Source organism: Castor canadensis, chromosome 2, assembly GCF_047511655.1.
Source record: "Castor canadensis chromosome 2, mCasCan1.hap1v2, whole genome shotgun sequence".
NCBI classification, from domain to species: domain Eukaryota; kingdom Metazoa; phylum Chordata; class Mammalia; order Rodentia; family Castoridae; genus Castor; species Castor canadensis.
Window position 1 is genome coordinate 24,180,067 of NC_133387.1, and position 27,536 is coordinate 24,207,602.

At 41.9% G+C, this 27,536-nt stretch overlaps 1 protein-coding gene across 3 annotated transcripts; it reads right to left on the reverse strand.

Moving 5' to 3' along the window:
* Positions 1–759: 759 nt before the first annotated feature.
* Cpa2 (carboxypeptidase A2) lies at positions 760–27,260 on the reverse strand. 3 transcript variants are annotated; one of them, XM_074063104.1, is made up of 12 exons: positions 27,134–27,260; positions 20,066–20,136; positions 17,527–17,608; positions 16,728–16,862; positions 15,981–16,076; positions 14,185–14,286; positions 12,095–12,193; positions 10,664–10,774; positions 9,508–9,598; positions 7,800–7,999; positions 5,418–5,502; positions 760–1,012 (listed from the first exon to the last, which is right to left on the reverse strand). In XM_074063104.1, exons 1-12 carry the CDS (start codon positions 27,179–27,181, stop codon positions 825–827), a joined length of 1,308 nt encoding a protein of 435 aa, XP_073919205.1. In that variant the 5' UTR covers positions 27,182–27,260; the 3' UTR covers positions 760–824. The 3 variants fall into 3 exon arrangements, with proteins under 3 accessions (XP_073919205.1, XP_020039393.1, XP_073919216.1); XM_074063115.1 differs by lacking the exon at positions 27,134–27,260 and adding an exon at positions 21,066–22,072 and having other exon boundaries at positions 761–1,012; XM_020183804.2 differs by lacking the exons at positions 20,066–20,136; positions 27,134–27,260 and adding an exon at positions 19,870–19,934.
* Between the last annotated feature and the right edge of the window lie 276 nt (positions 27,261–27,536).

Below are 27,536 nucleotides of genomic sequence, written 5' to 3' on the forward strand. Positions count from 1 at the left end.
AACCTTGAAAACATTATGCTAAGTGAAATGAGACAGATACAGAAGAACAAATACTATGTGGTTCCACTTATGTGAGGCACCCAGAATAGGCAAATTCACCAAGGTAGAATAGTTGGTTATGAGGGGCCAGAGGGAGAGGTAACAGGGAGTTACTGCTTGTTGAGTACAGGCTGTCAGTTTCTGGAGATCTATGCTGGTGACAAAGGCATAATAGTATGGATACACTTAAAACCACTGAATTGTACCCTTAAGATGATCAAAACAGTAAATGTTATATTATGTATAACTTACCACAATAAAAACATTTAAAAGGATGTTGACATTTTGCTTGGGATACATTGAAGAAAAAAGACAAGGGGTATAACACAGTGGCTTGCTGTTTTAGCACAGGAGAAACTGAAGAAATAGGGACTGGGGGTGACGTTCAATGGTAAAGCACTGCTCACCTAGCAAGTTCAATACCCAGCACTGAAAAAAAAAAAAAACAAAACCAGGAAAAGAAACTGAAGAAATGGTGCCCCAATAGCTCATGCTTGTACTCCTAGCTACTTGGGAGGTTGAGATCAGGAGGATCGTGTTTCAAGACCAGCCCAGACAAACAGTTCAAGAGACCCAATCTCCAAAATAACCAGAGCAAAATGGACTAGAGGCATGGCTCAAGTGGTAAAGTGCTTGCTTGCAAGTGTGAAGCCCTGAGTTCAAACCCCAGTCCCACCCAAAAAAAAAAAAAAAGGTTCTTTCCAACCAGAAAAAAGGAATAATCACAGCCCACTTTTGCTTCAAACCAAAGAGATTTTAATGGCGTTTGTCTATTTCCCAGATCCCTAATAAGGGTGGTCTCGCACATGCTCCATGATGGTCTTCAGGCCAAGCCAGGTCTCTTCCGCCGTGGGCAAGATCTGCGTGGCTGGCAGGAGGAAGCCATAGCGGCCCGTGTCTCTTAGTTCAAAGGCGAATGAGTATTTGATGCCAGAATCATAGGACCAATCGATGCTTCCACCACTGGCTTGGTCTGATGGACAAATGAGAATAAAGTCTGGTTATGTTATTCCCTCCGGCCTCTCATGTAACCTCCACATTGGGTTCCATCATGATCAAAGATAAATCAGGCCCCTGTGTACATGGGCTGGGGAGCAGGAAGCGTTTAATAGAGGCTCACACTTAGGAAAGAATACAAGAGTAATTTGAAAAGCAAAAGGTTTTATTCAGAGGGACTCTATACTTAGCCTTTCTCTGGTGTTCTAAGGAGCCTCTGACTCTACCCACCCTCTTTGGCATCCTGCCTGTTGCTCTAATTGGCATCTTCCCCGGTTTTGGGAGGTCACACCATTTCCACAGCACTTTGTCCATTAGAAGGCACAGGCACTGTTTCTCTAGTAGGAGAGGAGGGATTACAAATGGAGTGAGAGATTTGGTTCCTGCCCTCAGGGGACTCTCACACAAGGCTCTACTCTGATGTCATATCCAAGGCCCAGAACCTCTGCTGAATGGTTAAGCCAATACAGTAATGTGCACCTGAGAGACGTGTGGCCACTGACGTGATAGATGATGAAGGAAGATGGCACTAGTGTGTGAAGACCTGAGGCATCATGACTTGGAAGAGCTAAGCAATGGGCTGGCCCTGAGGTCCCTCCCACAAAGGGCAGGTAGAGGTCAAAAGGAGGACATGGCTGGGGCTGTCCCCACGGAGGAAGTGACATGGCACCTAAGAATTGCATTGGAAAGACTACAAAGGTTGTGTCAAGAAAGAGTAAAATTGGAGGTTGATATTATGAATTATTAATTAAACTTAAGGTTTAAGTTTCCCTTATCCAAAATGCATGGGACTAGAATTGTTTTGGATTTGGGACTTTTTTCAGATGTCAGAATACTTTTATATACATGACAAGATATCTTCAGGATAAAACTCAAGTCTAAACATAGACTTCATTTATGTTTCATATATACCTAACACACATAGGTTGAAGGGAATTTTGTACAATGTTTTTGGTGTGCCTGTGTTTTGATTCATAGGTCAGGTGTGGAATGTGCCACTTGTGGTATCATGTTGGTGCCCAAAAGGCTCTGGATTTGGGAGCCTTTTGGATTTTCAGACTAGGAGTGCTCAGCCTGTGATACTGAGAGCTCCTCTGACTTGGGACTTTGTCTTCACTCACAGTAGCCAACATAGTGCCTGGTGAATAACAAATGCTAAATGCTTACTGACTTGAACTCAATCTTCCCTTGGGACTAAAACTATTCCCTTATCCTTTGACGTGGTTACAGAACACAGGCCATCCTACTAACAGTTTTCGAGGGGCTCCAACACTTGCTCCAGACTCAATCCTGACCTTGCAAATCATTAGGTATGATCTACAACAAATCACTTATCTCCCTGAGTCCCAAGATGCTTCATTTGACAAACAGGGATGATATATTCCTTACTAAACAGGGCAGTGAGAATCCAATGTGATAATTTAAGTTAGGATTATCACATCTGCCGAGTGCTCACTGAATGGGTTAGGCTAGCTTAAAGCCTACCTCAGTCGGGTAAGTTTAATATTGTTCTCATTTTACAGATGAAGAAACAGAGAGAGAGATTAAGTGAAGAAGTTATGATGTTACACAGAATAGGCATTCAATAAATGGCAGCTATGGTTATAAGTGTCATTGCCAATAAATGACTAGGATCTGGTCAAGTTAGACCATATTAAGAAATATCTAGGGAAAAGCAGCTCACCAGAAGACTCAATCAATGTTTATACAGAGCTTCACAGTTACTGAATACTTTTATTCCACATATTATTTTCTGAGCCTCTCAACAACCCACTTTACAGATGAAAAATCAAGGGAGAATGAGTGACTAGCCCAAAGGGACTTGGTTCCAAAGTGACAGAGCTATACTGCCTCTGTGTTTTTCCATTTACCTCCCTGGGGAAGAAATCAAGGGACACCGTCTCCTGGACCAAACAGGAGCAGGTGCAGCTATCACAGTGCAGCTCCTCCCAGTACTCTGGTGGGAAGCCACTCAGGAAATCCACCCACCTCTCAGATGAAAAGAAGCAGGGGCTCAGTCCAGAGCCACACCAGCTGAGGCAGGAGGCAAGAGTACTTAACTGGGACCAGTTCTTAGAGCTGGAGTGAGGCAAAGGTACCATAGTCAGCTCTGGGCAGAGATGCAGGCAGAACTTGAGTGAATGAATGAATGGTCACACAACAAACCTATATTCGTCTGATAGTTGCTTATTAGAAATGTGTTGATACCTGTGTCTTCACCAAGAAAAATATACTGGCCCTCAATCTTCCAAGGTCTACCTTACTTAGAAAAACTCCCAGACTAGGTTGGTGAAAAACTAGATTCCTTACAGCAAAATGGCTGAGATGCACATGGGGGTCTCGGGAGTACACAGTGTCATTCAGCCGCTTTTGTGAACGCCAGTCTCTACTCAAAGGCTGCCAACCAGAAAAAGGCACACTCCTCAGTCATAAGTTGTCATCATGGTCTCAAGCTATGTTCCCTCAATGCCACTGCCACCACTCAGAGGCCCCTGAAGAGTCTCACTGATAAAAGGGAAGACAAGTCCACATGGAACATGGTTTAGAAGGTCTAGCACCTGAGAGCAGTCAAAAAAATACGTAACAGACGCTCTGAAGTTGCTCATTACATTTGATTTGGTAATCTTGCTTTAGTAAAACATCCCCAAAAGGTCATCTAATAGGAAAAAGAGTTTATAAAAATATATTCAACTTTTAACAAAGAGTTGAAACAATCTAAAGACCCAATAACCAGGATTTAACAATATAATAGAATAACAAATACCTAGGATGTAAATACATCACACTCTACAGGAAATGGTGTTAACTTTAAATGGCTGAGTACAACACAGACATTGATTAAATTAGATTGATACCTTCATGCTCATTGATAAAAATCGTTAGTGAAATTGAAAATGACAATAAAGCATGATGATCACTGGATTCTTTTCTCTAGTTATTTAATGGGTCATAAACAGCAAAATAGGTAGATAGATAGATAAATAAAAGCAAAACCAAAAAGAAACCTAACAATTTTGAGAAAAGAGAAAATTCTATAACATGTAGTGTCAGATCAAGTTTTTCACTTCCATGAAGAGTACTAAATAGTGAGTAAAATATCACTCCTTCACTAAAGAAGACTCCCATTAAGAAAACTATAACTAAGAAGTGAGCAGCCCACAGATTCTCTCCTGCCCATTGCTCCAACCTTACTACCTACCTCTGTTGCCTCTGCCTAGCCCTTTCCTTCTCCCTCCTCTGCAACCATACTGTTGACTGACATTTCCTCTCTCTCCTGTAGCTTGAACCATATATCTTGTCTCAAAAAGAAAGGACAAGAAGGAGGAAGGGAGGGAAAGAGAGAGAGAAAGAGAAAGAAAGAGACTGTTCCTTTGAGGGATTCAGAATTTACACCAGGTACATTGGGATCTTGCACAGCACTGTACTACAATCCACTAGGACAGAAAAGTCTCCCTAGACTTATTCCTGAAATCGCTCTTATTCCCCACATCTCTCCTCCTTATCTCTCCAGACACTGGTCTTTTTGTTTTGATTTGGTTTTGGTTTGGGATGTTGTTGTTGTTGTTTTGTGTATGTGTGTCACAGGCTGGGGATTGAACCTAGGACCCTGTATATGCTAAGCATACATTCTACCACTGAACTATGCCCCAACCCTTCTCCAGGCCCTTTGTACACACCTGTTCTGTATACACTCCCAGTCCATGGGGTTGCTCAGAGCCAGGAGAAGGAAGAAGAATAAAAGAGCACAACTGCAGGGTTAGGCCTTGATAAAGGCCCATTTTTTAGGCAGAGTCCACACAATGAGAGTGAACCATAAGGATCTAGACAAGCTTAGGCTAGAGCACAAAGCTTACATATTCAGGAAGTTCTTTGTTCTAGATATCACACAGTAAGTATTTCAGGGAGGAGCCTAGATTTACTAAGGGAAATTGGGAAAGAGTGGGTTCCATGCATGAAGGTCTATTCCTTTCAAATCAAGCTGGGCATGGTGGCACATACCTGCAATTCCAGCACTTAAGAGGTTAAGGCAGGAGGATGGTGAGTTCAAGGCCAGCCTGGGATACATAGTGAGACTGTCTCAAGGAAAAAAAAAAAAGCTCAGTCCAAGCTCACATGGTGCCTGTCATTTTTTGTGGGGGTGGGGGTCTGGGGGCTTCACACTTGCAAAGCAGGCACTTTACCACTTGAGTCACATCTCCAGCCCATTTTGCTCTGGTTGTTTTGGAAATGGAGTCTCTTGAACTATTTGCCTGGATTGGCCTCCAACCATGATCTTCCTGATCTCAGCTTCCCAAGTAGCTAGGATTGCAGGCGTGAGCATGGTGGTGCCTGTCATCTTAGTGGGTCATTTGTACAAACTCACAGCACACTACTGTACTTACAGATGACTGAGCAGATTGGTCCCACTTCGTATTTGGTACCATGCAGGCTTGTCAGAGACTGGGCAGCCTTCTGGGCCACTTCATCCTAGAGGTTGAGAGCCAAAGAAAGGAGGATGGATGACTCTTGTCTGTTGGGAAATTGGTTGCCCAATAGAAACATAAAGACCAGGACTTCTGGTTATCTTGACTCTCTGGATAGCTGAGACATAAGTGCGTGTTCTTTTTTGTTTCAATCACTTTCACTGAGAAGTAAGCACAAGTCTGTTGGCTTTGAAAGTACAACCTGAAGACCTTCATTTTTTGTTTAATCATCCAGGTTTGCATTCCTCCAGGGTTTATTATTTTACCTCTCCTTGTTCAGGAGTGTGGATGGAAATAGGGTAGGTGTAAAGGTGTTGAAGAGAATGCATTCTGACCCCAAGATGTACCCAGGAAGTTGATTTTTTTACTAGATTCTTACACTGGCTTATTTCCCTGTGATTGTCTCTTTTTCCAAGAAGTAGAGCTCCACAGACTATTTTCCATTACTTGAGAGTTCCAATTTTGACTGATTGAGGCTTTACTGTCCTTGCTAAGGATAAATGTAAGGTCTTGAACTTGGGTCCAGGAAAACAACTGTACAATTACCAGATGGGGGAAACCTGGCTCGAATGGAGCCTCAGAGAGCCTGGGGGTTTCAGTTGTCAATGAGCCCAACATGAGTCAACGTCACGGTGCTGCTGCCAAAAGCTAATGTGACCCTCAACTGTATTAGCAGAAGTGCACAGTCTGGATGACAGCAGTTAAGGCCATGCTCTGCTCTGCACTGGTTAACCCACAGCACAAGTTTTATATTCACTTGAAGAACACAGACAAACCAAAGCATGCTCAGAAAACAGCAACCAGAATAGTAAGGGAACTTGGGCTCAAATGGTGAGTCCTTAAAGAAATTGGGCTCGCTTAGGAGGGAAAAGGAAAGATGGAGGAGAAGCAGGTCACTACTGGTGTTTAAGTAATTAACCGATCTCCTCCAAAGGGAAAATAAACTGACTCAACAGAGTCAGATGATAAACCAGGGCTGGTAAGAGACACACAGGGACAGATTTTAGCTCTCTATAAGGAAGAACTCTAATGCTTAAACTTGACCCCAACATGGACTTGGTTCTCTTGGAGGCAGAAAGCCATCCAATCTATGACTATGGCTGGTAGCCTCAGGATGGTAATTTAAGGTTATCTGGGTCTATTTAAAGAACATTTTAGGTTCCTTCCAAGCCTGACATTCTTTTTCCCTGATTCAACTTTGGTAATAGTCACCTCAAAACTCTGAAAACTACCCTACAGGTCTAAAATCCTACTGATGAGATGAAAGATACATCTGAATTGGAAAAATCTATTCTATTTCTGCCTGTGGCTACTGACAACAGTCTGTTTGAAGGTAAATTGTCCAAAAGGTCCTAATTCTATACTCCTCCCTGATACATGAGTTTCAAAAAACAAGCATAAAAGTCAAACTGGAAATATCTTCACGTTCTCTTCAGCTGGGGACAGTTGTTACTCAATTGTGAACAGCTTCCTGAGATGTTACCATCTGACCCAAGGCTGTGCCCAATTTGCTTATTTTTGAAACAGGAGAGATGACAGAAAAGTCAAGTTAGAGAAGGAAGAATTTTAAACCCCACATTGTATACAGTGTATTGCCATGGCAGGCCATACAGCCAAAGTCCCCATGAATGTACTTTGTGTGTTTCAGGGAGCAGCACTGCTTCTCACAGAGCATCTGTAAACCAGTCAAAGTGCCTCAGATGCAAATCCACATTTTTTTTTCCCCCTAAGCTATAGAGAGCACATCCTAGGAATTTATGGTCAAAGCAGGTTTCTGAAGCTGGGCATGGTGGTACATGCCTATAATCCCAGTACTCAGGAGGCTGACACAGGAGAATAGCAAGTTCAAGGTCAGCCTGGGCTACATAATGAGACCCTATCTCAAAAAAAAGTTAATTAGTTCACTTAATTTAAAACCCCCATTCCTGCTCATCTAGATTAAAGTTAAAAATATATACCCACATATACACATATGTATATATGTGTGTATATATATTTTATGGTACTGGGATTTGAACTCATAGCCTCACACTTGCTAGGAAGGCACTGTACCACTTGAGCCATTCAACCAGCCCTGAAGTAAATATAATTTAATGCATTCTGTTTCCCAAAGAAACTTGGTTTAGGAAAGTCTTTCACACCTTTGGCTGCATTGCACATGTCACAGTAGTTAGACTTAGGCCTTGCCACCTTTATAACCTGTCATTAGTATACTCTTCAGTGCTAAACTTTATGACTGGAACTTACTTGTGCACACAATGGATGTTGTTGCTGAGATAAAATAAAGTATCAGAAACTCACCAGCTCAACAAAGTTATCTAACTTGGTACATTTGTACCCGTAGGGGAACATGAGAAGCTGGGAATAGCTGTGGAGGGTAAGGAAAGCCTTGACTTGTCCATGACTCTTTACGAAGTCCACTATGGATTTCACTTCCACTTCTGAGTTGGCCGTAGATCCATGGTATGAATCGGAGCAAGGGCTGCTACTGGCTCCAGGTCCTGGTGGGAAGCAGAAGAGGCCCAGTGAGGACAATAGGCTTTAAGAAGACACTATAAGGATGAGGTTATCATCCCATCCATGGATCCTCTTCTAGAAATCAGAGCAAGACCGGCATTGTGTCAGGTCAAGTCTCTTCCTAAGGGTACAGGCAGGAAGACTAACTGAAGTGATTCTGGACACATCTCTTCTTTAAAAAATATGGTTCCTCTATATGGCAGAAAGAGCTATCAAATTAGATCATCTCCTCTCTGTGGGAGTTGTTGGAATGAATGCTAGATTTAATATTATAGATGGAATTCTTGCATTTGGGTGGGAGGTTAGCAAGTTCATTTTCTGGGATCTCTTCCAATTTTGTAGTGTCCAAGAGAAGAAGTCTGTACACGTCTGTACTTCCAAGTCACAAAACAAATGCAAGGAACCTCTGACACTCTTCCTGCAGCAAGGAGATCACAAGTACATTCAACAAGGCCACCAGTACCCTTGATTCTCTCATCAACCAGAGTTGCTCAAGACCACTGAAGGGGGGTCATGGTCAGCCTAGCAGGGGCTCTGAATGCCAGAGAACCTCTTAGACGACAAGTAGGCTCTCTAAGTGACATGGACAAAATGTAAATACAACTTCTGTCTTCTTATGTTAAAATTATTTAATAAGAACAACATTCCAGGAAAAATTGTCATTGAATGTTTAATATTTTGGGTCTGGTGCTTTGATTATTTTCTCCGTATGTCAAAATAAAGAAATAAATTCTAAAAGCAATGACTGAAGCTGCCACTCAGTCTTATCCAGTCATAATTCCCTAGTGTGCCCTGTCTCAGTTTCATTCATTTGTTTTACAAATATTGAGTGATGGCCTTCTACGTGAAAAAGAGCCAGCTCCTAACCTCACTGTAATTGTAGGTTAGTGAGGAAAAACCAAACAAATTTCAATTCTGTGATTAGTGGCGCACAAGGAGGTTTAAAGGGTGCCTGAAACTATAAAGCAGTCCTAACTAGCCTTCCACTAGACTCCAAAACAGAAGAGCTGCAAGTCAACAACAGCACAGCAGCAAGCTAACGTTTTATCTTTGAATCTATTTCAAAAATCAATTTCTTAATCCTATTTGTACTTCTTTTCTAAGTTTTCCTTCTCGAAGCATCCATAGATGATGTAATGCTTCTCCTCCAGATAGATCTTAACCCCCTCTAGTGGTTGGTTCAGGGCTTCCTGAGCTCCCGCCATTGTGCAAATTCTGGCTCCCTCAACTCAGAAGCTTAACCTGGCTACAGCTTGTGGGAAAACCAAACTGTGAGACAAAATATATTAAATGCTGCTCAGAGCTCTGTGACAGCATCACGCTCCTGTGAAGACAATTTAGTGAAGTGTTTTTCAAAGAGGTTTTTAAATGGCTTGAATCTTAAATGAGCAGAGCACTGACGCACTGCAGAGCCCTGAAAGCCAACGAGTGGACCAGACAACAGCCTGACCGTCCCTGATGGCGGGGGGAGGGGGCAAGTCCCCACGCTCACCTCCAAAACCTGCATCCCAGTTCCGGTTAGGATCCACACCCACACACAGGCTTCCAGATACCTTGGATCGGGTCTTTCTCCACATACGATCCTTTAAAAATCCAACCCCAAAAAAATATGGAAAAAAGAAAGACAGTCATTCAGTCTGATGAGCCGGTCCCTTCAGCATTCTGTCCTCTTTCCTTGTTCCCTCCCAAGAAGGGCCCTCTGGAATTGCTCTCCTTTCCCTGACCCCAGAGGTGTGATCCCCACCCCCACAGGATTCACTTTGACTACTTCCCCATCTCCTTAAATAAACGCCTGCCAAACCACGTTCCAGAAAGCACTAGTTCTGTGAAATGCTAACAACTACCACCACAAAAAGGCAAGGGGGAGAAATGGAGCTTTGTGCAAGAATATTTTGTGAAAATATGGAGCTAAATTGGTAAATGTACTGCAGAACTGCAAAGGTTCTTTTGCTTTCATTGTTTTTTATGAACCTCCGAGGAGGACATAGAGAGCAGTATTTCCTAGACTTGCCCACAGAACCCTTTATTCATACCACATCTCATGGGACGAGTACAAGCGTTAGTATGAGTTTCTTTGATAGCACTACTGCCATTGTCACCAGCTCTCTATAAGAATAAACTGGAAGCTCTGATTCATTTTGAAAATACAAGTGATCACAATTGCCACAATAGTGTTTTGTAATGAGATTTTAGAAGGGGGGAAAACCCTTTATAACTCTTTTTGGAAATATTAGCAAGCATTTCTTCTACAGATTGTAAGTAAAATGCTAGGATGCATTATACAGCAACTAATCTTCAGCAGGTAACATCCGCCTCCTCTTGTATCAATCCCCCCACAAAAAAACGCAGAGATAATTGGAACCGATCTCCTAGGTGACTCACGGTGAACACTGTGCTCTAATGGCCCAGCCTAACAGCCGAAATGGGCTCTGGCTGAGGCGACATGTAAAGACATCGTGTGTTGGAATAAGAAGTGATTATAAACACTTCTTTGTGCCTCATTTCAGGGCCACTACTGAGAGGCTGGGCATTCTATTTAGTAAATCAAGAGCAGAAAGATTACTTTTATTTGCTTTTCAGAGTTTCTGCACATCTCCTTTCAGTCCTTGTGGAAGAAGACAAAAAAAAAAAAAAAAACCCAGGCTTACTTTGGTTTGAGAGTACACGTATCCATCGGGGTTTGTGACAGGCAGTAGGAAGATATCCATCGCATCCAGAATGGACGTGATGGACGGATCAGTTCCATAATCAGAGGCGATCTAAGCAGAGACACGGACATGTCAACCTCATACTCCCCTTTTGCTGGGAACAAGGGGAAAGAATATTAAAACAATGTGGTTTTTTTTTCCAAATGTAAACAAGGGAATCACTGTTGATTAAAGAGAAATCTTCCAGTTCAGTCTCTTGCAGTGTTAATAAATTTAATACGCGAATGTCTATACCTTCATTTCTGGTCACGATAATTCACTTCTATTAAATAAAAGTTATCATGTATCCATGCTCTCTTAAAAGCAGTAACATTCTTCTTTCTAATTCTGGTAAGGCATTTGGCAATGGTGGACCATGGTTATGTGTAGTTTATGTGAATCTATGAACCAAAGAAAAATTTTTTAATATTCCTTAATCTTACACAGGATAACTTTCCAAAAGAACTCAGGACCAAGGTCAGATTACTTAAATATTCAGAGACCTTACTGAAGATACAAAGGAACCGGTTAAATTCCATTTGGGGAATTACATTTTTACTTGCAATCAATTGCGGTAGACTTGAAGTTTCTGCTGGATTAAAATTTATTCATTTCCTGTGCTCAGCCATCCTAAGGCATTATTATTCAACTGTTAAATATCCATTTCATAATACCCTAAAGGTAACCGCATTTTAATTGAAGGGAAAAACGTGTCAGTCAGTATGCACGTGGTTGCACATGCTTGAATGATCTGATGTGGACTGATTTCCTTTGCTCATGAATTAACATTCTGATATATAGCATGTCATTTTTGAATTACTTAAGAAATTCCAGACTAGGTCACACCCAGCCCCATGTCCTGACTCTCTTGCCAACGAACGTGTGGAAGAGAGGTATTGCTACATCCTGACTTCAAAATCAGATTTGGGAAATATTCAAAACAATCCCAACGCTCTCAACAAATTCCGCTTTGGATCTGTAGGTCAAAGTAAGCTCTTCTTGCACCTTTTTCTGTTTTCTGCCTGAGCCCTTTCAGGATGTTATAGATTCTAGCACATCATGCCTTAGCCCTGAGAGTCTGAGCAGCAAACTCTAATCTGTTTTTATGCTGAAATCTGACCCCTGGGGGCCTGCCTTCCTGCCACCATGTCCATCTCCTCTGGCTGGCCGTGTTTTTTAGCAGAGTGCACAGTAGTTGGCCCAGGGGCACCGTGCTATGGTACTGGATGGGGCAATACCAGAAAAGGCTGACTGGATTTGTTTCCTGCCCATGTGCTAAGAGAAGGACTGTCCGCAAGCACCAGCCTTCCAGCCCCCAGAGACTATTGTGTGCTTGCTTGGTGTGCCTGACCCCAGAAAGTCAAAACAAGTGAGGATTTTTCTGTAAATGACCTTATTTGCTGTCCACATCGCGGTAGCTTGTGTAACCCACTCTCGAGCATGGATCCCCGCATCTAGCCAGATGGCTGGTTTGTGTCCTCCGGTGCTGAACTGAAAAAAGGATGGGCAGTGTAAACGGCTCCATTGCCATGGGCACCTCACCCTCTCCCCCTGGTCCTTCCAGTCCCTTTGCTGCTCGTGTGTGTGATAAAGAGAAGAGGAGAGGAGAGAGTGACACTGTGGATTCTTTTTAGTTAAGGTGTTGCTGATTTGGGTTTATTTGGTTTTTTTTTCTTTTTTCTGGTCCCCTTCATTTAACATAAACTTAAATGCAGGCTGACAAGAGGCAGACTTTTCCTCCTTTGATATTTGTTTTAAAAAAAAAATCATTGCAGATAATGTAATGACATAAAAATACATTCACGTGCTATAAATTGGGAGGGAAATAGGTGACAGAATAGCATGTAATTTTGAAAAGACTAATTCGTGTGTGTGTGTGTGTGTATGTGTGTGTGTGTGTGTGTGTGTGTGTACACGGATGACAGAAAGGGAAGTGGGAGGAATAAGAAAAAGAAAGAAGTAAAAAAAATGTTTACAGCTATCATTCCATTGATGTGAAATTAGAATTACAAGGATTTTTCTTTTTTGTTTCTCTATTTTCCAAATTTATGCAAGGATTGTACTATCTTAGTTCTATGAATGCTCACGATAACCTTTGAGACCTTCATAAAAACAGAATGGCAAGCTCCAGAGGTGCTTTCCAGAGTCTAAGTTTTAAGATCTAAGTGACTTTAGTATTATTTGGAACCATAGCTTTGCCAATTGGATCAGTAAATGGGGATGAAAAGATTATTTGGGCACCATCAACTTCTGCCTCTGTGCAGCACCCAAAACACAGCAGAGAAGGTAAGTGAGAAATGCAAATCCTTGTTAAAAATTCTTTTTCACAGGTTTGAGGAGTTTTAATTCAAAGAGTTTTGTGCCTTTTCCTCCAAAGAGCTCAAATGTAAAAAGCAGGGAACTTTCAAAACCACAGGATAGCCTCAACCACCAAACCACTTGGAAAAGGGAAGGCCGGGAACATCCAAGGTGGAGGAGTCTAGGGTTTCCTGACCCGTGGTAGGAGAAACTAGGTAAAGGAGCGAAAAAGAAGGGAGTGTAGTAAACATCAGCAACCATACCCCATGTCACAAAGTAGGCAAACCACTCCCCCCAGACCTGCTTTGGGAAAGCCTGCTCTGGAGAAACCCATCTGTCCCAGTTAGTGGGTTGGTTCTCAGCCATGTTTCCAAATTTAGCTGAGAGTTGTGACATTACTCCCCCCTCTTCCCCTCCTTCACAAGCTCTTTCTAGGAAGTCTGGGAAATAATTTTCACTCTTTTTTCAGGGCAAAGTGCAAAAGTTTGAAACTCTCAGTATTGAAACTACAAGCGGTCACAACCTGCTGTAAAACCTTAGCCCTTTTTCATCTATCACCTAAAAAGCATCTTCCCTTCAGGGCATTTGCCTTTGCGGTTCAGCCGCCTGTCATCCTTCTGCACATGGCATAACTGTTTTTTGTTTTGTTTTGTTTTTAATGCAGTTCAGGCAAATGCCTGCTTTTATTTTATTTTTCTAATTAGCTTTGAAAAAGAAAAGGTAAAGAAAAAGAGAAAAAGGCAGAGAATTCTCAGCTTGATTAATTTCAGAGTGTTCCCTCCCCTCCCCGCCTCCTCTCCCCTCCCCCCTCCCCGCCTCCTCTCCCCTCCCCCTCCCCGCCTCCTCTCCCCTCCCCCTCCCCGCCTCCTCTCCCCTCCCCCTCCCGCCTCCCTTCCCCCTCCCAGGTTCCTATTGGCTCGTTGGCCCTGGTTCCCTGCAAGCGCATCCATCAGGACAAGAGCATCAATTCTCTCCTGCAGACCTGCGTCAGCTTGCGCAGGAAAACAAAAAAAAGAAAAAGCAAGGGGGCGGGTGGTGCGGCTGCTCAAAACCAGCAAGGACCGGTTAGAAGAAGGGAAGGAAAAAAAAAAAAGGGGAAAAAAAGACCATTCTGCGGGCCCAGCTGGGAGGGGCAGGGTTCTAGAAGCATCGAAAGCTAAAACCACTGCAGTCTCCTTCTGTACCTTGAGCACATCCATGGGCCTGTTTTCAAAAGAAGAACCAATATTCACTCTGCTCACTAGACCAGGGTGCTCAGCCACGAGGTTATCCATTTCTTGGGAGATCTGAGCAAATGAACAGATAAACATTTGCAAATGATTACATGCCTCGATTGGTGACTTTCTTCTCTCACCTCCATTCGCATTTCCTGGGGACAGAGTGGAGCCACAAGCTAGACAGGGGCTGGAGAAAGGGTTGAGGGAAGTTTGCGTCCTAGCTCAGGGATGATGAGTCATTCTGGTAGGGAAAAGCCATTTTATGAGCTCCCTTCTTTTCAGTTCCGTGCAAAACAAAATGACACTTGTTTGGCGTGCCTGTGGCTTTCCCGGACCCCCTTGCAGCTTCCCCAGCTAGGAAGTTTCTCCCTTTTGCTAGCAGGAAAAAAATGCAAAATTTATTGGTACCAAAAAAGATGGAGTTAGGGGCTAGGGATACGAAATGTAGCAGAGTTAGTGCAGGCCCAGGGACAATGGGGCGCCTGCCACTGGCTCCTCGGGCTCCTGTTTTCAAAGCTCATTGAAATTCTGTGCATCCTCCAGGAAGCCAGGCTGCTTCCATTGATGGGACTGAGACCTGCGCTACGGTCTGGAGGGCTACTAGGATGAGAACAGCCTCTCCAGCTGTTGCCAGCATTTGCTGTGGCACACACCAGTTTGTGGGACCACCAAAGGGGAGAGAGTGTGCATCTGGTTTCTTCCACTCGATTTTCTTTTTCACGCCAAACTAAGATGTATGTCTTTCTTGAGGGGCAGATTTTGTAGAATGGTGACAGCAAGCATATATTGTATATTACAGAAGGGAGGCTGCTCTGTGTTCAAGAACACTAAATTTCTGGTAGTGAAACAAATTAGCAAGTCAGTTTGGGTCAGATTTTAGCTCTCAAAAATGTTTAGATCAGAGAAGTTTTTGCCACAAACAAACAAAAAAGCCAGAGCTAGTATGCATTTTTAAACTGCTGATTTGGAGGGGCTGGGGATGTAGTTCAGTGATTGAGTATTCGCCTATCATACATACACAAGGCCCTGGGTTCAGTTCCCCAGTATGAAAAAAAAAAGAATGCTGATTTGGAGACTTGGTACCTACCAGGCACTTCCTCTGGCTCTTCTCTACCCACCTCACCCCTTAATCGCTCAATGTCATCTTCTGCCCCCTTTCTACCTACCACACTGAAAGTTAATACAGACAGACCCCTATGGATCCCAAGAATAGCTCTGTATCTCAGAGATAAATGCAGCACTGCCCAGGTACCATCTAGCAACATGTGACACAGATGGAGAAATGGACCAACAAAACTCAGGAAAGACAGTCAAGACTACATAGACTTTGCTACAGTGCAGCCTTAGAGGCCTGGGCAGGCAATCAGACCTTGCCTGGCAATCAGAGGTCTTAAGGTGGTCCATGACTCCATCATAGATGGCAACCAGGAAGCACATTTCTCCAGGGGCTGTGTGGGCAGGGCAGGGCAGAAATTAACAAGAGGAGTTGAGGGGAAGAGAGTGACAGGGATATTTATGGTCTCACTTAAGACACTCTGGACACTTTCAAAATAACCATGTGGCTGTTGTAATGGACAGGAGACTTCAGACCTTGCAGTAAGCTAGGTGATATGGGTACTGGCTATGAGACCTTATGAAACTTGGAGGAGCTAGGGGAAAAATAGAATAAATTCTAGGGCATGAAATCACCATGATGAAGTATTGGTCTTGTCTTCAGAGGAGACACTGGTTCATTTCTCTGACGCTCATGTTGAAACACCTACCTCTTCCAAGGTATGGTAGGCCCCAAAGTTGAAGTTACCATTCCGTTCTCTTCTCTGATTAAGCAACATTTCTTCATTCTCTTGGTCCAACAGAACCTAAGATAAACCAACTCTATGATTAGTTGGTAGCAATCCATTTTTGTCTTCAATTGTAAAGGAAATGGGGACACTCAGTCCCCAGTACCAAGCTTTTCTCATCCTGTCCATACAGTCTAAGTCATGGCCTTCCTTTATTCTGGTAGTACTCTAAAATGGGAGGAGGCATTAATGGAACTGTGGCCAGCCAGCCACTGTGAATATAAGGTGAAAGTTTTTTTTTTTTTTTTTTTTTTTTGGTGGAACTGGAATTTGAAGTCAGGACTTCCTTCTTGCAAAGCAGGCACTCCACCACTTGTGCCACACCTCCTGACCTCGAAGACAGAGTCTTATGGCTCAGCCTGCCTTTCCGAGTTAACCTCTAATTAAAAACTAATTGACTAACAGCTTATTTTTCCCTGTTTTGAACAACACCCTACAGTGTGCACTTTTTATTTCATGCTACAGTTTCTCTTTTATCCTTTCCTTCAGTTCTTTGTTACCATATTCCATTTGTGCCCAATGCAAATGAGAGAGAGACAGGGCCTCCCTACCACTGTGCAGGGGTAGTCCACACTGAAGATAGACAGGACTGACACCCACAGGTACCTTCTCTGGTAGAGTACTCAAGATCCAGCAAGCCTCTGGGAGGCTGTTCTATGGCATAATTACCTGTACATCCTCAATCATGATGGAATAAGCAATTCCCTGGGACTCCAAGAAAACTTTGACGGCCTGGAGGCTGACAAAGGGAACTCGGACATGGGTTGTCTTCCCTGGGATGGTGGGTAATTTCCAAAAATCAAGCTAGAAAGGATAAAAGGCCAAGACAAGACAATGAGTGGGTTTTTCTGAGGAAATAGACAGTTCAGCATTGATGGGTTTCAATAAATCAATTTGCTATCTGGTTTATTTTGAGCCCACAAAACCAGAATCATTGTGGAATCACTATGATACAGCAGCCAGAGTTTTAAATATCCAAGCATCAGCTTCCCTCCCACTGCCATGGCCAGGAATTAAAACTGGCAGAGGAAAAGATTATTTAACACTATGGCAGTGTTGTTTTTTTTTTTTTTAAACAACCTGGCATTCAAGTGATCTAATTCATTTCATAATAGGATATCAATCCTATAAATTATTTCAGAAGGGAAATAATGCATTAAAGGTGTTTGACAATTTTTCAAAGTAACTTTCACATTCAATATCTCTTTTCCTTCTAGCAATATGCCTATGACAGAGGAAAAGGGTATATTTTTCTATACCCTGCTTTTCTGATTGGTACAGTAAATCACAGGAAGATCACTTGTCCATTGTCATGGAGTTGAGACTAGAGCCTGGGGTTTTGGAATTCCAGCTCTGTAAGTTACTATCCCACACTATCTCAAAGGAGTCAAAATACAGTCCGAGATAGACTGTCGGTTGTCCTGTCTGACGACTCGCTGGGAAACAAAAGCCTCAGTTGAACAAATACCTGGAGATGTTCTTCGGCCTCCAGTTGCACCAGACTTTTAATTTGTTCTTCATTGCTTGGGATGATCTCAAGAACTTGGTCTCTAAAGAGTATTAATGACAGACATGACATTAAAAGCAAAACCTGGACACTGTTTCCTGTTGCTTTCTGCTCCTGTCAGCCTCTTCGTATAAGAGATGAGTGTGAATCAATAATGTCTTTGAAAACCCAGAAACTAATAAATAGTATACTGACCCACATCCCTGGAGTGAAGAGGTAGCAGAATGGCTTTATTTCCTCCAAAGAAATGTTATCTAAATAATAATTTAGAGGTGTACCTGTTCCTAGCAGAAAGCTTGCCATTAAAGTTACCTTTCCTTTAGCTAATGAGTGTGTGTCAAGTAACACCTGCTGCTCATAAAGTATTGGCTTTTTAAAACAAGTCTGCTCCTGTTTTTCAGAAAGAAGCAAAAAAAAAAAGTGGAATAATTAATTTAGTACTTATAAGAGGAATCGGATTGAATCTGGGTAGACCTAAGGTTTTCTGGGCTTGGTTTTTCATTGTGTTGTTTGCGTTTGGTTTTGTTTTTACAACTGAAAACGTATCAGGGTTCCATCTCCAAACCCAAATTTGGGACAGGGAAAATTGGATCCCAAACAAAGCATGCATACAACACGCACTTCCAGTGAGGAATAAAGGATATTAAAGACATCATGGCAGAAAAGAGAAATCCCCAAACTGGCAAATTTATAGTCTTAGAGAAGAGATTGGGTGGAAGAGCTGAACTCTTACAGCCTTTTCCTTGGTGACAGAGCCTTCCCTCTTCTATCCCTTTCTTCAAGCAGGCTGATTTCCTGTGTATGGTTCAGTGGGGAAGGAATAGTGCAATGAGTTATAGACAGGTCTTGTATGAAACCAAGCCTCACAGTTTCCAGTGAACTCTAGTGAAACACACAAGTGATGGAATGCAAGTTCTTCAAAGCTTTTCTGCCTCAAAGTACCCATCTTCCACAAGTGGCTGAAAATTCCTCCACTGGAGTCTCATTACTTTGGGTTAATGCATGGACTCCCAGGAGTCTTCCTTTAAAATGAGAAGACACTGGGAGAAGTAATACATTAGACTAATATTTCCTGGCATTCGTTCTAAGGAACAGCAGTCCTTTGGGTTGCTCAGCCAAAGGGGGAGGGGTGTTTTTTTTAAAATAAGGTCTATGCTGCAACCTAGATCCCTTCTAACACATTTATAACACACACTAACTTAGTGTATGTTCTAGAAATCCTATATTTTGTTTAATATTCTGATTCCAACTTTATTTGATTGTCTACTTTTTTTAAACCAAATTTATTTGATTGCTTCATTAGTTCACTGGAACACTCCCCAAAGATGCAGCCCAAAGCTCTTCAGAGACTGTGTAACCAAAGCACTTCACTCAGAGCAAGGATGAGTCCTAACATCATAAGAGGAGTTAGGGAAGACTACCATTCTGGCCTTCCCTCTTCCTGAGGTTCCACTACCCGGGAAGAGGGACATGGGGGTGAGGGGTGGCGCAGAAGAGGTGAAGAATAGCTTTGACACTTAGCTGTGACTGTCACTGAGACAACTAACCAAACAGCTTGGTATTCCCTGATGCCTACCATTCCCACATTCTGACTTTTGGAAGGGAAAATGAGTAAGGATGGAGAGAAATAGGCTTATGTCTGATCAATTTTTTGAAAATTCATTACACAAAATGGAGTCATCCCTGTCACAGCCCACTAAAATGGAGTTGTGGGCCATGGGAAAGAAATGGAAACAGGTGATGACATGTGCAAAAAACAATCCAACGAAACAGCCTGCCCTATCTTTCAAACCACTTTTACTTAGCAGCTGGTGAAGGAATGTGCCAACTATAACCTTAAAACTAGCTTTACACAGTAACTGCCCCCACTCTCCAATCAGAGCTTGCCAGCTCCCACAAGCTTGGAAAGTGCCAATGAACCTTCATTCAGAATCACTTCTATAGATTTCTCTGTCCTCATAAAACTCCTAGTCTTTCCCTTGTTGTCCAGACATACAGAGACCAACTTGGCCTGTGCATGTGGACCCTCCACTACAGTTCTATTCTTTACTCCCAAATAAAACTTCCTTTATTGATCTATCTCTGTATTTTGACTTTGACAGTTTTCACTTATTTCTCCCTTACAATGTCTTTCATCACTTTTTTTTTGATACATTCTCCTATTTTTTCCCACTATCCTGCTCCCAAATCTAAGAGAACTCTGAAGACACTGACCACATATTCCCATTATCTATAACAATCAAATGAAAGCCTCCCTGAATCAGGTAAGTAAAATTCAAGTAAGCACCAGAAAGAGTAACTTACCCCACAAATGTTTCTCGACAGTAGATATGCCCAAAAAGGGCACCAAGTAACAGGATCAACCTCATGGTCAAAGTTTTATCCAGAATCCAGAAAGAACTCAGAGTCCTTCCTGAACTTTATTTATAGGGAGCGCTGCTGAGGCTGATCCATGGCCCTCTGAGAACTCCAGTGAATTCCCACCTGGTAAAATTCTCACCTGCACATGAAATTCTCAAGGTTGTAGACACCCATTGGTGTGCTATCACCAATCTGTACATTTTTCCATTCCTAAGATGAGATAACAAACTTTGATGGAAAAGAAAACAAAATTGTCAGAGCACACCAAGGTCAAATCATACAGTTATGATTTAGAACATAAAGTGCCCCTAGCTCTGCTTAGTGATATAAGCCAGATTAATAGACCTAGAGGTTATAGTCCTTTCTGGGTGTTTGACAAAAAAAAGGGCAAAGCATTTATAGTAATTACTCAGGCATCCTGTCTATCACATCCCATTAGTCTGCTCATTTGTTTATTTTTATAGAGTTTGCCCTGCAACTGCAGTCACTCAGTCCACATCTGCTGAAGGTCCCTGTAGATGTGGCCCCTTCCAGCCCTCACTCAATATTAAATAAACAAAACAGAATGTCTTTTAATATTTAATTTTGCACTGTCTCTAAAGTGATCCATCTGCATTTGCACCAAATTGATATCCCTATTTCCACACTTTTTCCCAAAATGAAAATGTCTTTCTGATTAAAACAATGACATTTCTTGTTATAGAAAGTTTGGATTAAAAGGAAGGGTTTTACTAAGTGACCAGTAATTCTTCCACCCAAAGAAAACCATTTGGTGCCTATCTTTTCCAGTTTCTTTCAATGCTTGAGAGTTTTATTTTTGTTTTTTCTTAAGCAAAGTTTAGACCATATTGCATAGACTGTTTTTTTAAACAAAGGTTTTTTTTTTTTTTTAAGTAACCTTTCCTTGTCCATAAACATAGATCTACAATAATCTATTCTTCATTGCATGGGAAGAAAATATGCCTATTTTCTTTTAGGAATCACACTTTATTGCTTTGTAGTCTTTCACACTCATTATAGCCAGCCTAGCAAGAATCAATCACGAACAGCTGCCGAGGAATTTTCATCCGTCCCCTGTGTGTCAAATTTTTCATATGCACACACTTTAAATCCCTGGATTTGATTGCTCAAGTACTTACTGGAAAGGGAAAGGTATATATATTGTGTTTCTGGTTGAAGAAATTACTAGATTAACTTGGTTTTTTTCTTCCTCTTCAGAGTCAGGGAGAAGACAAAAACCCAGAAGCAAACACCATAATTCATCCTCATGTCCTCTGCAACCATCAAATAAACGGTAGCCCAATTAATTGTAATGAATATACTTGGAGCAATAATCACAGCTTCCTGGAAAAAATGGAGCTCTAGCTGAGTCTTAGGACAAGTAAGATTTGGCCAGACAAGGGTAAGAAAGGCTGGATTACTGGTGGTGGGAAAACAGGAGTTAGGTGAAGAATGGGAAAATACATGCACATCCTGGGGTTAAGAAGGAAACCTGCCCCACTGGAGCAAAGATTGGACCTGGGAGTGGTGGGGACAAGAAGTAGGAGAGGGGGCCAGAGGGTGGGGACCCTCACAATCTAAGCAGAACAGTCTGCTGCTGATGAAATAGAGAGGCCAAGAGCCTTGGAAGATTCCAAGCAGGTAAGCAATTGATGGAGCAGCTTCAAGAACGATTAACCTTGCAGCATGAGCATGCATGAAAGCCCAAGGGAGCCAAGAAGGAAACTCCTGGAGAGATACAGATGCCAAGCGTGGCTTGGGTGGTGCAGATGGGATGTTCACAATGGGCTCAGAGAGGCATTCTGGGGCTGGAGGTGGAGCTCAAGCAGTAGAATGCTTCCAGCAAAAGTTTGAACCCCAGTATTGCCAAAGAGAGAGAAAGAAAGGGAAAGAGAGATGGGGAGGGAGAGGGGAGAGGGGGAGACGGAGAGACAGAGGGAGGGGGAGAGGGAGAGAGAGAGAGATCCATATCACAATAGGGCATTGTCCTTCCAACCTCTTCATGCTCTAGAATTAGGTTGAAATCTTTTGTTTTGGTGGTACTGGGATTTCAACTCTGGGCCTCACACAAGACAGGCACTGCCACTTGAACCACATGCCCAGCCCATTTTTGCTTTTAGTTATTTTTCACATAGGTTCTCTTATTTTCCCTGGACCAATTTCAGACTGCAATCTTCCTACAAATTCTGCAAAGCTGGAATTATGGGCTCACCCCACCATGCATGGCCCCGAAATCTGTTTTATAAACAGTTGTATTAAGTTATACATAACATACAGAAAACTGCACATATTTTAAATATGCAATTTGATAAGTCTTGACATAGGTATATACCCACGGTGAAACTATCACCACAATCAATGTTATGTATCATATATCCATCATCCCCAATAAAATATGTTTTTGAGAGTCACTAAGAAAATCTCCAGCCGGAAAGAGATCATTGAAGCCCCCCGGCTTTGAGGATGAAGAAATCAGTTTCCCAGAGGGGAAGGGGCTTATGTAAAGCCCCAGGGTTGGTCTGAGGTAGAGCAGGCACTAGGAGCTCCATCCTGAGGTCTGGTTCTCAGCTCTGACACTGTGCAGTGCCCAATTAGCCCAGGTAATTCTACTCGGCTCTATGAAAAGACCATTTTAGACCAAATACTTCTTTATCAACCTGTCCCTGGGGAAGCTATAATTTAGAAAGAGAAAGGTGATAGCTCTCATTCAAAAAGTGCTCTAATGGCATGTTACTCCCTCTGAGGATGATGTTAGGCACATTTCTGGGGTGTTTGCCCTGTAACCCCAGAAGGTGAGAGAGCCTAACAGCAGGATGGGAAGGCTACTAAGTGGGACCACAGTAAGACAACCACAAATTAAATCCTTCAGTCAATTCTCAGACTCCAAAGACCTTCAGAATCAAAACTCTGGATGTCTTTGCCTATAGAAACACGGTTGTTCATAGTAAAATGAGTTTTATAGCACAATGAATAAACTTTTAAGGATATTTCAGAGCATTATAGATTAATACACTTTGAAGCTTTGGGAAATGCACAAAATCCTGATTTCTGAGGGGGTGGGGGGGTTAGAAACATGCTCCAAATTTCAATCGACGCAACTTGAAATAAAAATTTCCATCACAGAAGATGACGTTATATCAGAATTGCTGGATTCTTTGCACTACCATTAAAACAAAGCACCTGTAAAATCTTACGGAATTTCCATCTGTTGGCTAAATGGACCATGGCCATGTAAGGTGGTGATGTCAGAAGTTGGGTGAAGGAATACAGGGTCTCTCTCTGCTCTCTTGGCAACTTTTCTGTAAATCTAAAATTATTCTGAAAATAATTCCAAAATAGAAAGTTTATTTTTTTTAAAAAATTAAGGCTGATGAAGTGGTTCAAAGTGCCTGCTTAGCAAGAACGAGGCCCTAAGTTCAATGCCCAGCAAAAAAAACAAAAAAAACAAAAACACCAAACTGTTGGGAAACCACGTTCAAAAAAACAATGATGGGCAAACAGTGTACAGAGAAAATATTTGCAGCATATATGATAAAGGGCTAACATCCATACTATGTAGACAGCACTTAGAGACTACAAGATTGCAAAGTATCTTGTAGAAAATGGACAATGGCAAAAATAAGCAGGACACACACATAGACATACAACCCATATATGAGCAAACATTAAAAAAAATTTTAAAGTTCAAAGCTAACAGTGTAACTCAGTGGTAGAGAACTTGCCTAGCACTCAAGAGGCTCTGCAACCCCAGCACTACATTAAAAAAAATTATAATAATCAATGTTATTTTTCCAGCTGGGGCACGGTGGTATACCCCTGTAATCACAGTACTCAGGAGGCAGAGGCAGGAAGATCTCAAGTTTGAGCACAGCCTGGGCTACACAGAGAGACCCTGACTCAAAAAAAAAAAGCTACTTTTCAAAAATGAGATGTTGGGGTTTTTTCTTTTCTTTTCTTTTTATGCTATGGTAGGTTGGTTTCTTAAAAAAATGTTACCCAGAGTTGGTGAAGATTTAGGGTAGTGAGCACTAAGGGAAGAGTGTACCCCCAAGAGTAGGGTTTGGTAATTTAAATCCAGAAACTTAACAGATATGTATTTCTGTGCATGCTACTTTCAGAAATTTGTTCTAAGGAATCATCATGAAGACACGCAAAAATTTATCTTGGATTTATATCATTTAAAATGATGAAAAACTAGAAAAATCCTAGCATTTTCAATTGACGTTTGGTTAAATCAAGTAGAACAAATTCACACCAACCAAAGATGAGGCGTCCAACAAAAAATGACGTGTAAGCCAGTGCTGGTGGCTCACGCCTATAATCCTAGCTACTTGAGAGGCTATTTGCAGCCCAGGCAAATAGTTCATGAGATCCCATTTACAAAATAACCAGAACAAAAATGAACTGGAGGTGTGGCTCAAGCTGTAGAGTGCGTGCTTTGCAATCTTGAAGCCCTGAGTTCAAACCCTAGTCCGACAGGGGGGAAATAATAGTATGTATAGAGTATAGTATGTATTATGGCTCAAGCCTGTAATCTTAGTTACTCTGGAGGTGATTAGGAGGATCCTAGCTCCAGGCCAGCCTAGGGGAGAAGGTCGAAAGACACCATCGAAGCCCATAGCTGGGAGTGGTTCATGCTTGTCATTACAGCTGTGGGTGGAAGCACAAATAGGATAACTGCAGTCCAGGCCAGCCCAGGCATAAAGGAAGACCCTGTCTAAAAAATAACTAACACAACAGGAAAGAGTAGGAAATACTCTGGAATTAATAGATATAGGCAAGAACTTTCTCAATGGAACCCCAGCAGCACAGCAACTAAGAGATAGCATAGATAAATGGGACTTCATAAAACTAAAAAGCTTCTGCTCAACAAAAGAAATGGTTTCTAAACTGAACAGACCACCCACAGAGTGGGAGAAAATATTTGCCAGCTACACATCAGACAAAGGACTGATAACCAGAATATATAGGGAACTTAAAAACTAAATTCTCCCAAAACTAATGAACCAATAAAAAAATGGGCAAGTGAACTAAACAGAACTTTCTCAAAAGAAGAAATTCAAAAAGCCAAAAAAACACATGAAAAAATGCTCACCATCTCTAGCAATAAAGGAAATGCAAATTAAAACCACACTTAAGATTCCACCTCACCCCTGTTAGAATAGCCATCATTAGCAACACCACTAACAGGTGTTGGTGAGGATGCGGGAAAAAGGAACCCTCTTACACTGCTGGTGGGAATGTAAACTAGTACAACCCCTCTGGAAAAAAATTTGGAGGCTACTTAAAAAGCTAAACATAGATCTACCATATGATCCAGCAATACCGCTCTTGGGGATATACCCAAAAGACTGTGACACAGGTTACTCCAGAGGCACCTGCACACCCATGTTTATTGCAGCACTATTCACAATAGCCAAGTTATGGAAACAGCCAAGATGCCCCAGCACTGACGAATGGATTAAGAAAATGTGGTATCTATACACAATGGAATTTTATGCAGCCATGAAGAAGAACGAAATGTTATCATTTGCTGGTAAATGGATGGAATTGGAGAACATCATTCTGAGTGAGGTTAGCCTGGCCCAAAAGACCAAAAATCGTATGTTCTCCCTCATATGTGGACATTAGATCAAGGGCAAACACAGCAAGGGGATTGGACTTTGATCACATGATAAAGCGAGAGCACACAAGGGAGGTATGAGGATAGGTAAGACACCTAAAAAACTAGATAGCATTTGTTGCCCTCAACGCAGAGAAACTAAAGCAGATACTTTAAAGCAACAGAGACCAATAGGAGAAGGGGACCAGGAACTAGAGAAAAGGTTAGTTCAAGAAGAATTCACCTAGAAGGTGACACACATGCACAGGAAAGCAATGCGAGTCAACTCCCTGTATAGCTATCCTTATCTCAACTAGCAAAAAACCCTTGTTCCTTCCTATTATTGCTTATACTCTCTCTTCAACAAAATTAGAGATGGGGCAAAATAGTTTCTGCCTGGTAGCGAGGGGATGTGGGGGAGAGAAAGGGGGTGGGGGAAGTGGGGAGAAATGACCCAAACATAGTATGCACATATGAATAAAATAAAAATTAAAAATAAATAAATAAAATTTTTAAAAAATAATAAAAAATAACCAACACAAAAAGGCTGGTTAGTGGCTCAAGTGATAAAGTGCTTGCTTGGCAAGTGTGAAGCCCTGAGTTCAACCCCCAGTACCTTAAAAAGAAAGAAAGAAAGAAAAAAAAGATGTGTATAGGACTTGTGGTATATAGCTCAGTTGTAGAGTGTATACTTAGCATACACGAAGCCTTTGGTGCAATCCCCAACACCAAAAAAAAAAAAAATTATATAACAACACTACATCTTTTAGACACAAAAAGGTGTTCATGGAATATTAAGCTTTTTAAAAAGCAGCTTATACCTGGTAGAGTGGCTCAAGTGGTAAGAGTGCCTGCCTACCAAGCATGAGGCCCTCAGTTCAAACCCCAGTACCACCAAAAAAAAACCAAAAAAACAGCTTTTTATTATATCAGAAGGAAATATACAGGACTGGTGGAGTAGCTCAAGTAGTAGAGGCCTTGAGTTCAAATCCCAGTGCCGCCAAAAAAAAAAAAAAGAAGGAAATATACTAAGTGATTTGGCTATACAAATCTCCAAAACTTCTATGTGGTAAACAGTAACTTTCATTTTCTTCACTTTGCTTATAATTTAAGAAAAAAGAAAAGGGGAAATCTTCTAAAGTGATATGGAAAGCCAGACTCCCAGCGTCTTTCCTTGTACCCTTGCCCTATTCTGCTCTGGCTTCTCTCTTAACACTGTGCTTTGTAGCCTGGCTTTCCTTTTCGCCTATGAGTACCTGCCTTGGGTTCACCCTAATGTTCTTTTTCTGCCTACCTGTCCTTTGGGGTTCCCCAGAGCTTACCACCCTAGCAGCTCTCTGCTGCCCCCTTCTGCCACCAGCAGACAACCACTGTCAATCCAACAGGTCCCAGCTCACTCTGGGCACCAGTCTTCTTCCCAAGATAACCTTTGCAGTTGTGAAAAAATCCATCACTCGTTACTTTTTTTTTTTAAATATTAACTCAGTTGGGAAGAACAAACATATTTCTTCCACACATCATTTGCTGTTTGCAACACACAGTTCAAAAGAGCTCCCAGTAAACAGCTATTTGTTTTTCCTTAGAAGAACAAACAAGGTCACCCACCGCCATGTTGTGGAGATCTGTCTTTTCACTCTTCTCTCTCTTCATCATTTTCCTATTTGTGATGACTCCAGTCCAGGACCCAAGAGTGGATTCTTCACTTAGGGAATTCCTACCATGTGGCAGTAGATTTGTAGAACTCCAAAATGAGTAAGACAGATTTTTATTCACCTAGAGTTCAAAGTCTAGACCAGCACTGTCCAGAGGAAATGTCCTATATTTGCACTGGGCACGATATGACCATGTTTGGTTACTGAGCACTTGAAATGTGACTGATCTGATTGGGAAACTGATTTTTTCAAATTTGATCTTAATTAATTTTAACTTAAATTTTAGTATAAAAATTAGAATGTGAAATATCTCATTAATATTTTTTATATCCAGCTGGGCACCAAGAGCTCATACC